The sequence below is a fragment of the Cervus canadensis genome, chromosome 23 (genome assembly GCF_019320065.1).
Source record: "Cervus canadensis isolate Bull #8, Minnesota chromosome 23, ASM1932006v1, whole genome shotgun sequence".
NCBI classification, from domain to species: Eukaryota; Metazoa; Chordata; class Mammalia; order Artiodactyla; family Cervidae; genus Cervus; species Cervus canadensis.
Window position 1 is genome coordinate 55,642,549 of NC_057408.1, and position 13,236 is coordinate 55,655,784.

The 13,236-nt window shown below is 45.5% G+C and overlaps 1 protein-coding gene across 7 annotated transcripts in view; it reads left to right on the plus strand.

Annotated features, from left to right (window-relative positions):
- MTCL1 (microtubule crosslinking factor 1) overlaps positions 1-13,236 on the plus strand; it is a 111,579-nt gene that overhangs the window by 11,199 nt on the left and 87,144 nt on the right. For all 7 annotated transcript variants that reach the window (XM_043443787.1, XM_043443789.1, XM_043443791.1 and 4 more), the window contains exons 2-3: positions 60-284; positions 2,579-2,737. In XM_043443787.1, the coding sequence (XP_043299722.1) occupies positions 60-284; positions 2,579-2,737 (384 nt within the window). The remainder of the gene's footprint in view (positions 1-59; positions 285-2,578; positions 2,738-13,236) is intronic.

A 13,236-nucleotide genomic window follows, 5' to 3' on the forward strand; every position in this document is an offset into this window, starting at 1 on the left:
GCGACTTCGTCCTGTCCCATAGACCTGGCTTCTCAGTGCCCTCTGTCTGGCTTGTGTAGGATGAGTTGGATGAACTCCGAGCGGAAATGGAAGAGATGAGAGACAGTTACTTGGAGGAGGAGGTTTACCAGCTGCAGGAGCTGCGGCGGGAGCTGGACCGCGCCAACAAGAACTGCCGAATCCTGCAGTACCGCCTCCGGAAGGCCGAGCAGAAGAGGCTGAAGGTGGCAGAGACCGGGCAGGTGGACGGGGAGCTTATCAGGAGTCTGGAGCAGGACTTGAAGGTGAGCGCAAGGCAGACAGTGGGCAGGATGTGCCTTACCCAGAGAAGCCAGGGCGGGGGTCGGGGGGTTAGTTTCCGTACAGTTTTACAGGTTTGCCTCGAAGGTACCTTAGAGATCCAGTTTAGGTCAGCATTTGGTTTGAATCTAAAGTTTGATTACCTGCAGAGATGGCATCATTTATGATGATGATTCCGTAGGAAAGATTGGGAGCGGGATAAATGCTGAGAAGGCTGTAAGAGCTGAAGTGCAGCCCTCAGGACCCACTTACACGTGGTGTTTTTTTTTAATTAATTTATTTGGCTGTTATGAGCCTTAGTTGTGGCACATGAGATCTTCATACTCTCACTCGAGATAATCTTCATAATCTCTTGGGCTTCCCTTGTGGCTCAGCTGGTAAAGAATCTGCCTGCAGTGCAGGAAACCTGAGTTCGATCCCTGAGTGGGGGAGATCCCCTAGACAAGGGAAAGGCTACCCACTCCAGTATTCTGGCCTGGAGAATTCCATTGACTCTATAGTCCATGGGGTGGCAAAGAGTCGGACACGACTGAGTGACTTTCACTCATTCACTCACATGAAATCTCTAGTTACTGCCAGGGCATGTGGGATCTTAGTTTACAGACCAGGGATGGAACCCATATCCCCTGCAATGCAAGGATGCTAACCCCTGGACTACCAGGGAAGTCTACTTACACATGCTCTTAATGTTCTGCTAAGTGTTTCTCTCTTTCAACAGATTTTAGCTTGCTTAAACATTCTTTGTCATTTGATGGCTTGTAGGGTATGTGTAGTCATATGGCTTTGATAGACCAAGATTTAAATCCCCCATATGAACTGGAATCTTAAACCACCCCTGCCAAAAGAATAAATAAATATATCATAGATCTTCAATTAAAAAAAAAAAAGAATTAATACCTGCCCCCACTGGTCTGATCATTCTTTAGAAATTATGCAGAAACTCCTAAAGATCTGGAATATTTTAAAAAATTGATTCATTATCAGTTCAGTTTTAGTCAAAGACCACTTTTAAAAGTTGACCCTAGTCACTTAACATTTTTTGTTATTTTAAGTTTCTAGAGTGCAGAAATGCTGAAGTTACCATAACCCAAGTAAGACTTGTAATGGTGACTTAACTGAAAGAGAAATAGGGTCATAACTGTTTAAAGTGTCTTTGAGAATCATTGGCAGAAGTGGGAATAAGGTGAAAATACCCCAGACTTTCTTCCATTTGTCCTTTCCACTGTGGCCTCTCTCCTGCCCCAGTTATCAAATCATTTATCTAGAGATGAATTATGTATAATGTCCTTATTATCGGAGTCCCTATGAAATCTCATTTAGCCTTTCATTACAATAACAGGGAAAGAGTCTTTGTAACTCAGATTTATAAACCAATAACAAGATGTCATTCAGTGTGATGTAAAGGTGATTTATATTTCTGTTACAAAATCTCCTTAGTTCCTTTTAGACAGTGAAAATGTTGAACTGCCTTTATAGCATTCGAATGTTTTTACCAGAGTAGGCAATTTAAAACCTGACTATATTAAGTATCTACTGAATACAGAATTATTTTTTTAAGCAAGTAGGGTTCTTTAAAAATTATTTTGAGAAACAGAAATGTTTGATGATCTTTTTAAAAATTATTTGTTATTCATTTTATTTATTTATTCATTTATGGCTGCGCTGGGACTTCTCTGCTGCACGTAGATTTCTCTGGTTATAGAGAGCAGAGGCTACTCTTCGATCCAGCATGCAGTGTGGGCTTCTCTTGTTGCAGAGTACAGTTTCTTGGTGCACAGGCCTCAGTAATTGTGGCATGTTAGCTTGCCTGCAGCTCGCAGGCTCTAGAGCACAGGCTCAGTAGTTGTGGTGCATGGGCTTAGTTGCCCCGAGGCAGATGGAATCTTCCCAGACCAGGGATTGAACCTATGTCCCCTGGCTTGGCAGGCAAATTCTTGACCAGTGGACCACCAGGCAAGTCCAATGATCATTTTTAATTGATCATTTAAAGCATGTGCTCCTGGGAAGACTTGGCATTCTAAGCAATATTCCAGAAGGAGCAGGGCTGTGGCAAAGTGGCCTTTTAATCCAGATGAAAGTCATACTTCCCCTTAATGTGGATTTCATGTTTTAAACTAATACCCCTTCCTTGAAATGTAGGCTTGTTAATATTGCCAGGATCTTTGCTCTTTGGTGCAACACAATATTCCTTAGTGATTCTGCCTCTGGAGTGGTTTGGAGGTGCCCTTAGCACACAGAAGGCTTCCCATCAGATGACTGTGTCTGTGGGTTGATGCAGGTGGCCAAAGACGTGTCGGTCCGATTGCACCATGAACTTGAAACCGTGGAGGAAAAGAGAGCTAAAGCGGAAGACGAGAATGAAACTCTCCGACAGCAGATGATCGAAGTGGAGATATCCAAGCAGGCCCTGCAGAACGAGCTGGAGAGACTGAAGGAGGTGAGTCAGGTGGATGGGGGCTTGCCCCTTGCGAACATGGGACTCCCAAGTGTCCTATTCTTTTTTTTTTTTAATTTAATTAATGTATTTTTATTTTGGTTGCACTGGGTCTTCATTGCTGCGCGTGGGCTTTCTCTAGTTGTGGCGAGCAGGGGCTATTCTCTAGTTGAAGTACACGGGCTTCTCACTGCAGTGGCTTCTCTCATTGCTGAGCACAGGCTCCAGGCCAGCAAATTTCAGTAGTTTCAGCTTGCAGGCACGAGAGCTCTGGCTCAGTAGTTGGGGCATGTGAACTCAGTTGCTCTGTGGCTTCCAAGTGTCCTGGTCTTACTCGTGGTTTAAGGCAGGGGACGGCCAGCTACTGTTTGTATGGCCTGGAAACTAAGGATGGTTTTTACATTTTTCATAGACTTGGGGAAAAAGTACAAAACCAACCTGAAAAAGCAAAGATGATGTGATAGAGGCTGTGTTGCTTGTAAAGCCTGAAATATCTGCTCTCTGACCCTTTACGGAAAAGGCTTGTTGAACCCTGGTCTCAAGCTATTTTTTTCTAATTTCCATTCCAGTGAGCTGGCTGTTAGTTCTCTTTATGGGTCCATGTGGGGTGTATTATTACTAGAATACAAAATTAGGCAGTCTCTTTTTTCTCGAGAGCCTTCTCTTCCAATGAGCTGGAAAATATGTTATGCTTGTCCATTATCTGTGTCAACAGATGTGGGCGTGTGCTGCCTGTGTGTGTTATGCAGCCAATATGATTTAAATATAGATTTCTTTTACATTTTAGGGAGTGAATGTGTTCTAGCAGAGAGGTCTAGACAATGGATACTTTTTTTTTTTTTTTTCATTTGCAACGGTAATGCAAATCTCGTTTTGTTGTTGACATCCAGTATAAGATTAAAGCTGAATGTCCTCTTGGAAAATATCCTGCATATTGATGAAGGTACAAATGGTTTGAGATGATGGCTAAAAAGCCAGCATATTCCGTGCCAACACTTAGCACTTCATGGTTCCTTTGGATTCACTTCATGATTCAGCTGCTAAGCCATCTACTGCTCCACCCACATGTCACTCAGACCCTGGACTGGGCCCTGGGGAGGCAGATCCCTTGCCTTCAAGGTGTTTACTGAGCCAACATGTTATGGATTTGTGTAAATTCTGTGTATGTTGCCACTTCCATGAAAACACTGCATGTTCTATTTCTTTGTCTTGTCACTGTTCCCCTTCGCGAATGGCCCCGAGGGACTTGGGCTCTATGGGCCAGGTTCTGTCTGTCTGGGTCACCGTGGGGGTGCCCACAAGGGCCTGGATCCCAAGGGTTGTCAGGGACTTTCTGGGTGAGTGCAGGATGCAGGTGAGATCTTCACAGAGGAGGAGATGGGGAGCCTGGAAGGTTCTGTCCTGGTTGATGACCCTCCTCTGGCTGTGACCACTCCCCTCTACACTTATGCATCCTAATAACTTTCTTCCCTCTTTTCCCTTTGGTCTGAGTTTGCTAGGAGGCAGGCTGTAATGGTTTCTTTTCCTGAGATTTCCAGTTTGAGCCTGACCTTGAGGGTACAAAAGACAACTTTGAAGTATATTTTGTAAGTTTTATACACGTGTATGTTTTATGTATGGACTTCCCTAGTCGCTCAGTGATAAAGAATCTGCCTGCCAATATAGGAGATGCAGGTTCAATCCCTGGGTCGGGAAAATCTGCTGGAGGAAGAAACGGCAACCCACTCCAGTATTCTTGCCTGGAGAATCCCGTGGACAGAGGAGCCTCGTGGGCTACAGTCCAGGTGTTGCAAGAGAGTCAGACATGACTTAGTGACTAAACAACAGCAATGTTTGTGTATAAATATATAAATTATATACATAAGTCAATATGTGTATTTAAAGCAGGCAGGGATTCTTTATCCCCAACTGAAATGGATTTGTGAAGGACCTGACATCAAGTCACAAATAGCTCTCTGAGGAGAGGAATGACCACTGATGTTAGAGGCTCAGGCTGGTTGTGAGGAGGGGGTGGGGGGGTCAGCGCCTCCCTTTCTTTACGGCTTAAAATTACTCAGAGGGGTCCCTCCACTGGAACACAATCACTGTCCTCTTACCTCCAGAGCGGCAGTCAGACTGGTGGGGCTGCATTCTGACACCGAAATGCTCAAGGAGTCACGAGACTGAGAGTCTGAGGAGGGTCGGGGGCTGGTGGGCCGTTCTGGATGCAGCAGGGTGCACCGATTCAGAGGTGAGGCCAGAGATGCTTATCGGAACATTCCAGCCGGGGTCTCTGTGAATGGCTCCTTTGTACTAAAGCCAGAACAGACTTAGCCCTGGGTTTCACTCTAGAGGGAGGATACTGGTGATTGTTCACCCCTGAGGGCTGGTAAATGAACGACGAGCCACATTCTGAGAAGGTCCAGGGCGGTTTGTGCGTCTCCACCACGGGCCTGGGTGCGGATGTGTCTGTGCCCCGGCCTCGGAGGACGGTGAGACGGCGGATGTCTGCTCCCCTCGGCTCTGTGGCTGCGGCATGTGTCTGCAGACCGTGCTTTCAGCATCTGGGGGACTCCTCCAGAGTGGGTGTCTCCTCGCTCTGCAAACGCACTCTGTCCAGGAGCAGACTTGTCCCCTTTGCCCCCTCCTGCACCACGCTCTTGTCTTCCCAGCTGTGTTAAGGTGCCACTGTCCTTTAAGTCTCCTAGGCTTAATGGCTGGCAGTTATCTTTACCCTTCTGCTCCCCACTCTCAGTAGCCTGCCGCTCCGAGTTCTCGGTCTTAGTAATTCTTTCTCATTGGTACATGCTACAGAGTTGAATCTCAAAATTATACCAAGTGAAAGAAGCCAGGTGTTGTACGAGTATATTTATCAGAAACGTTCAGATAGGTAAATCCATAGACAACAGATTAGGGCTGGGGAGGAGGGAGACTGACTTGGGTTTCCTCTTGGGCGATGACAAAGTTTTGGAACTGGGTGGAGGTGGCTTGCACATTGTGAATGTACCAAAGGCCACTGGACTGTACACTTTAAAGCAGTTCATTTTAACCTCAATTAAACTTTGTGACTGTCTTCTATCTGTCCTTTCACCCATCTCTCTAATGAATATTTTGAGGGCTAACACTCCGGTCACCACATTGAGGGATGCAGCACTTCTAACTGCCCCCTTTTCTGTTTTACCTTCTGTATCCCCCCAGTCCGACAATTTGAGCATGGCTTAAACAGACACACTTGCCTTGACTCCAGTTGTCTAGCCCTTTAGCAGGACACAGGTCCTTTCCTGCCTGGTCAATCCCGGTTTCCCACCCCAAGGCACTAAACCCTGCAGAGAACTGAAAGGCAGCTGAGAAGGATGAGAAGAGACATGCCCTCTGGGCCTCGAACTCCTCGAGCTGTGCCACTTTCTCCATGGATAGATGAGATGCTTAAAGAGGGCTGGCAGGATTAACCCCCTGGAATTGTCCCTTCTGGTCAGCCAGCTTGCTGACTTCCTGTGTTGTTCACATCATGTCCATGCACCCAAACTCCCATATACCCCTTCACTTGTGCAAAACTCTAATTTTTTGACCCCCCTTTGGGGTACATTTCTTCTAGTAGTCTCTCTCTGGTAGAATATCTCAAAAAGGTTGAAACGGTTAACCTTAGTTGACTTTCAGCTTCGTAAAGATTGCCCAAGTGCTTTCACTGTATTTCTTTCTACCAGAAAGTTTCTTAAATACACGCTAGACACAAATAATAACTGGCCAGTTAATCGGCACTTTCAAGAAAGAGAGGGGCAAGTTCTGGATCCTAACAGGGAACTAGGGTTGGTGGATGGAGTCACAGGGAACCAACTAGCTGTCAGATCGCTCTTGTGGGACATCCTTCATCACTATTCAGGACATGATATTGATTCTCTGGGTTTGGCTGAGACTCCTTTGTGCCAAATAAATGATCAGATTTTATAACTTCCTGTTTTAAAATTAGTCTGTTTTAGTTGCACGGGGTCTTTGCTGCTGTGCCTGGGCTTTCTCTAGCTGCGGTGAGTGGGGGCTCCTCTGTTGCGGTGCACAAACTTCTCATCGCAGTGGCTTCTCCTGTTGTGGAGCGCCAGCTCTAGGGCCGGTGGGCTCAGTAGCTGTGGCCCGTGGGCTCAGTTGCTCTGCAGCATGTTGAATCTTCCCGGATCAGGGATTGAACCCGTGTTCCCTTCCTCGGTAGGCAGACTCCTATCCACTGAACCACCAGGAAAGTCCTTGTAACTGTTTTATGAGTGCTTGAGAGGAATATGTATGCTCCGATTTTGGGATGAAGACTTTGAATCCATTAGATTGAAGACTTTCCAACTTGAAGGATACTTACAGCAGAAAGGACATTTTATGTCATCACTCAGTATACAGGTCAAAAGTTTTTACAAAGTAATGCTTATTTTTTGCCATATGGGATGTATTCTGGTATTTTCAATTCTGTTCTTTTTTTTAATGGCGTTTGTAAGTTCAAATCCATTACTAGATTGCCACAATTTGGGGAAAAAATGTGTATCAGATCACTTGTTAATTGTGTTGTTCAAATTTTCTATGTCCTTTGTAGTTTTGTCTGTTAAATCTCTCTTTAGGATAAAGATATATTAAAATCACCCATTATAATTTTACACTTAAATTTTCTTATATTCTGTCAAACTTTATTGATTTTGAATATGAATTCATAAAGATTTAGAACCTTTATATGGTAATGAATTGTTCCCTTTATCATTTCATAATGACCTCTTTATTCTAATGTCTTGCTTTTTCCTGTTAAGCCTGCTTTGTCTGCTTTTATCATCCATGCCAAATTTCTTTCAGTTAGTATTTGCCTCATACAGACTTTTTGGTGATTCTCTTTTATTATTTCTGCACCACTATGTTTTAGATGTATTTTTTGTGAATGGACTATAGCTACCTTTTAAAAACTGGAATCTTGGAATCTCTTTTTTCAAAACTTGTGAATTTAATCCAGTTACATTTTTTGTGGCTATTAATGTGTTTGAACTTATTTCTGTCATTGTATTTTATGCTCTCTATCTTCCATGCCTTTTCTTTATTCTATTTTTTTTCTCTTTTTAAAGACATTTTTATTAAAAAGCATTATAGCCAGCTGCAACAACAGCAGAAAGAAAGGGGAGGGGTAGGGAAGACCCAGGGGACCCCATCCCAGCTGCTCTCAGGGGTTGGAGGGCAGGGACGGACTAGGGAAGCCTGAGTGGTGGCGGAGCAGGGAACGGCTGCTCACCATCTTTTTTTCTATTTTTCATATTGATTTCTCTGTAATTAAATTTGCAATTCTCATGTTCTCTCTCTTGGTTAGGAAACCATACATTATATTACTCTTTTGATGATACTTATATTTGTAACATGCATGTTTGTCTTAATATCCCAAACTAATCACTATCCATATTCTTTTCCTGAATAATACAAGCATCTTAGAAAGCTTCAACTCCAGTCAACTCCTATCTTTCATACAATTGTTACCTAGTACCATTCTGGTTTCATCTTTTTAAAATCAGTTCCCACCCAAGTTGACTAATAACTCATGCTGTTATTTAGATTCATTTGGACATTTTCCAACTTGCTATCATTGCTTCTTGAGTGTTGCTCCTTACTTCTAAATTCAGTTTCCTTCTCACTGATCTATTAATATATCGTTTAGTCATTCCTTTTTCAGTAAACGATATTGTCTAATATGCTTTTATTTCATACTCAGTCTTGAAAGCTATTTAATTGGGTATAGAATTCTAACACTTTGAAGATAATATTTTTATTATCTTTTGACTCTATTTTGCTATCAAGAGATCTGCTGTCAGATATTCTCATTTTGGTAGATAACCGGTCTTTGCTTCCTGGTTACTTTTATGCTATTCTCTTTGTGTTTGATATTCTGCAGTTTGAATCAGATGTATCTCGATTTATTTCGCTCAGCATTCTTTGTCAGTCTGAGTGTGTGGCTTTCATAAAATCTGAAAAATTCTCACTCTTTGAATAGTGTTCTATGATGAAACTGTCTCTTTGAGTCATGTTTCTTTCCCATTCTCTGTGTTTTCTTCTAGAATTCCTTCCTGTTCATCTTTGTGGGACTTTCTTACAATGGCCATTCTTACTCCAGCCTCCGTCTTACCCACCTGTACTTTTTTTTAAGGCATTTTTATCTCTGTATGGTACATTCTGGATAATTTCTTCATTTCTTATCCAGATTATTAATTCTCTTCTTTACATAATAATTAGTTTTATTCACCCACTAACTTTTCATTTCAGTGAGTTTACATTCCAGAAGTTTAAAAAAGCTTGATCTTTTTCATATATTATCTTTTTCTCGTAATCTCATAGTTCTTGGACTTCCAGGTGGGTCAGTGGTAAAGAATTCGCCTGCAATGCAGATGTGGGAGATGCAAGTCCAATCCCTGGGTCAGGAAGATCCCCTGGAGAAGGAAATAGCAACCCACTCCAGTATTCTTGCCTGGAAAAATTTCATGGACAGAGGAGCCTACCAGGCTACAGTCCATGGGATTACAAAGAGTCAGACACGACTGAACACACACATACACATAGTTCTTGCTTTAAATCTTTAAACGTTTTAAAGTCATAGTCTTTTTCCGTTTGCTCTGTTTGTCTTGAGCTCTTGGTGTTACTAAGTGTTCAGTTTAGATCTGGTGACTCTTACAGTGGATCATGAGCCCTTCTGAGTGGGAATTCCGTGAAGTTTGTTGACATGTCCTCCTAGTGAGTTTTGACGTCGATCTTTTTTGGAGGCCTTGGTGGTGTCACTGGTCCAAATACAACTCTTAATTTTGGCCTCATGGATCTGTGTGCCAAATGGGTGTGTCAGTTGAACATTGAACTTGCATGTGGCATAGACCTAGGGTATTTTCATATTTCAAAGGAGATTCCCACCCCCCCACCCCCCCCACCCCCCCCCACCACCATCCAGTGTCTTGAGCAGAAGCTTACTGTCCCCATCCCTGGGTGATTTTTAGTTTCCTTTCAGGAAGGGTGCGTCTCTGCCGTGGGTTGCTTGGGCGCGTTGATCAAAGCCTCTTCTCATGCCCCTGGCCTATTTCTGGTAACTCTCAGCCTCCCCTCCTCCTCCCTTAATACACACCCTATGCTCATGCTCTGGTTATCCCTTGGGCGTTGTGGACACTGGGGAATCTTCTTTGTGTGTGTGAGTTCAGCTGTGCAAAAATGTTTGCTCGTTACATTTTCTCCAACATTCTGAGCTGTTTACTGGGGGGCAGGGCTCACGATCGCTCCCTGTGCCGTGTTGCCAAAACAGGATGTGACCCTTCGGGTTCAGCGGAAGCGCCCGGGTTGCAGCCCTGGGGCCCCAGAACGACCCCTTGTGTCCTCCGTCTCCTGACCCATCGCTTGCATCCCTGCCTCTTTCTGTGGCTCCCCAACCCCCGCTGACCTCAGAACCTTTCCTTAGCAATGGCTTCTCCAGGTCTTGCCGCCTCCTCACTGCCTTCTCTTGGGGTGTCTGCTGTAGGCTGAATGTCTATGTCACCCCCAGACTCATGTTAAATCCTAATCTCCAATCTGATGCTATGAGGAGGTGGGGCCTTCAGGAGGTGACTGGGTCATGAGAGCGGAGCCCCACCCACTTTCCGAGGATCAGAGTCCTCATCAGAGGGACTTCGTCCAGGGGCCCTCTCCTGTCCATCATGTGAGGACACAGGGGGACCTGGCTGTCTTATGAATCAGGAAGTGGGTCCCCATCAGAATCGAACCTGGCAGCACCTGGATCTTAGATCTCCCAGCCTCCAGGACTGTAAGAAGTAACATCTGTTCTCAAAGATCCCCCCCAGTTTTGGTGTTTGTCAGAGCAGCCCGAATGGACTGTGATGGTCTTCCTCGTTTCTTCTCACCAAGGGGCGAGGACTTTTCTCTGTGTGTCATAATAAACTCAGGCAGCCATAAAGTCAGAAACAAAGGTGTACGAACATAATAAATGGCTTTATTGCTCTCATGGTATGCTTTAATGAAATAGCATTGTCTGTAGTTTCAGAGTTCACGGTCCCCCTTGTAAGCAAAAGATGTGCGTGGGTGAGGCTGTGTGAAGCATCTCTGGGCAGAGTCCTCGTGCCAGGGTGCCACCCAGACCCTGGCTGGGTTATCAGCCTCCGTGGCCTCACTCAGGCCTCAGCCCTGGCCGGTCAGCAGTGGATGGGAGGAGAGGAGCAGGCTGTGTGGACGAGGCCGCCGTCCTCTGTGGATTTCTCGGGGAACACACAGCACCTGCTGTCCTTTGCTGAGTTCGGGGAGAGGATAACAAGCTGAACAGCAGGACAGGAGAGCAGTCTGGTGTCCTGAGTGACCCCGGTTCCGTGCCTGCTACCTTAATAACGAGGTGACATGGGGTGAGAGAGAGGAGCAGGGTGAATCAGGTTGTCTGGTTAGGTCTTCTTCCCAAATGTGAGACCTGAGAAGAGCCTGGGGTGCGTGTGTGGGTTAGGGTTAGGGCATATGTGTGTGTGTGTGCATGTGCGTACAGTGTCTGCACAGGGATCTGGGAAACAGTCTTCCTGTGTCCCGCCTGCACCCGAGAGCCCCATCAACAAGGGCGCAGGCCCCAGGCGGGGGACACAGAGTTCCGGGGCCAGAGGGTCAGCAGCAGCAGCAGACGCACGGAGCTTTGGCAGGAGGCGCTTTGAAGGCTTCAGCTGTAAATGGCACCGTTTTGGTGTCTGGGAAGAAAGGGGGTGTGTGTGCAGTTAAACAACCATAAATAGTGCTAATGGCTGATTCACTGTTGCTGGAAGGGCTGGGTGAGGGCCTGTTGGGGGCTGTGCTGGTCCCTGGGCCCAGCTGTGGAGCAATTTCTTGTGGAAATCAGGACGGGAATTACATTGCCTGTTTTCTATGAGGCAAGTGAAGGTCAGTGACCCCCTCACCACACTCCTGGCCAGGCCGGACTGACCCAGGCCTCTGACCCAGCAGCCCTCTTCTCTCCTCTGTCCTCTGGACCTTAGCTGGAACCTGGCCTCCTCCTTCACTATGTACATGCAAGGAAGAGGCTGGTGGCCAGGTATGCCCTGGAAGGAAGCTCTGTGCAGCCCCCAGGCCGGGGTGCCATTGGGGCAGCCGCTGGAGGAGCAGGGGGTCCACGAGGAAAGGCATCCATGTCTTTTTCTGACTCATAATGCTTCTCTATAAAGTGAATTTCTGTATCCATTGTGCTGCTTCTCTGCTGAGAAAATTATAGGAAGAAGGAGGGCAGAGTTCACCTTTGATGAGAGAGGGCACGCCCCTCCCCCTGCACCCCACCAGGCTGTACCTAAGTCTCGCCTTTACTAGTGACACGGGGCCCCACCTTGAAGATCCTCCCAGAAGTGCCACCTCCTCCTTGAAGCCTTCCCAGCACCCTTTCTCTGAACTCTTTCCTGAGGCCCTTGCAGATTCTCCTGCAGTTTGTAAGAAATAATTCAGCAAGGTCCCATGTATCCTTTATCCAGTTCAGACTCTGGTATGATCTTGAAACTAGGGTGGCAGGTTGATGCAATCAAGCTACAGAGGGTTTCAGGTTTCCTGACCATTGGGGTCCCTCATGTGGACCTTTTATGGCCACACCTACTTTCCTCTATGGCCACACCCACTTCTCTCCATGACCACGCCCACTTTCCCTCCTGTCCCTGCCCCCATCACACATCCCTGGCACCCATGGCTGGGTCTCTGTTTCCATAGTCTTGTCATTTCAAGACTATGACATGAATGGAGACACACAGCATGTAACCTCTGAGGATTAGCTTTTTCACTCAGCATCAGTCTCTAGAGATCACCCAGATGGTGTACACATCCATGGTCTGTGCCTTTGTATAGCTGCGGGGTGGTCCACGGTGACCATGCATCACAGGGGCTTAACCAGTCACTGGTTGAAGGACATCTGGGTTGTTTCCAGTTCGGGGCTGTATGAATACAGTTGCTTGGTTCCTGGGCCGTATAGGAGTTGCATATTTTGTTTGTTTTCGTTTCTTTAAAGAACTGTCCCAGCTGTTTTGCTATTTTCCAAAGTGGTTGCACCACTTAAAGTTCTCCCTTGCAGGAGTGCTCCCTTGTTCTGCATCCTCATCAGTATTTGGCATTGTCACTGTTTTGTCCATTCTCATAGGTAATATATCATTGTGGTTTTAATGTGCATTTCCCTAGTGGCTAATGACATTGGTATCTTTTCATGTCGTATTCGCCATCTGCATGTCCTCTTTGTCTTCATAGTTTTTGCCCTTCTTCTAATTAGATTACCTTGGTTATTCTACTGTGTGTGTGATTTTTTTTTTTTTAAACTGTTGAGTTTTGAGAGATCTAGATACTAGCCCTTGGTTGGCTATATGGTTTACAAATATTTTCTCCCATTCTGCCATTTGTCTTTCTTCCTTTCAGCAGGGTCTTCCCCAGGACAAGTGTTTTTAATTTTTATGAAGTTCAATTTATAAATATTTCCTTTTATGGTATCAATTCCAGAGCTCTTTGCTTAGCCCTGGATTCTGAATATTTTCTCCTTGTGGGTTTTTTTTTTT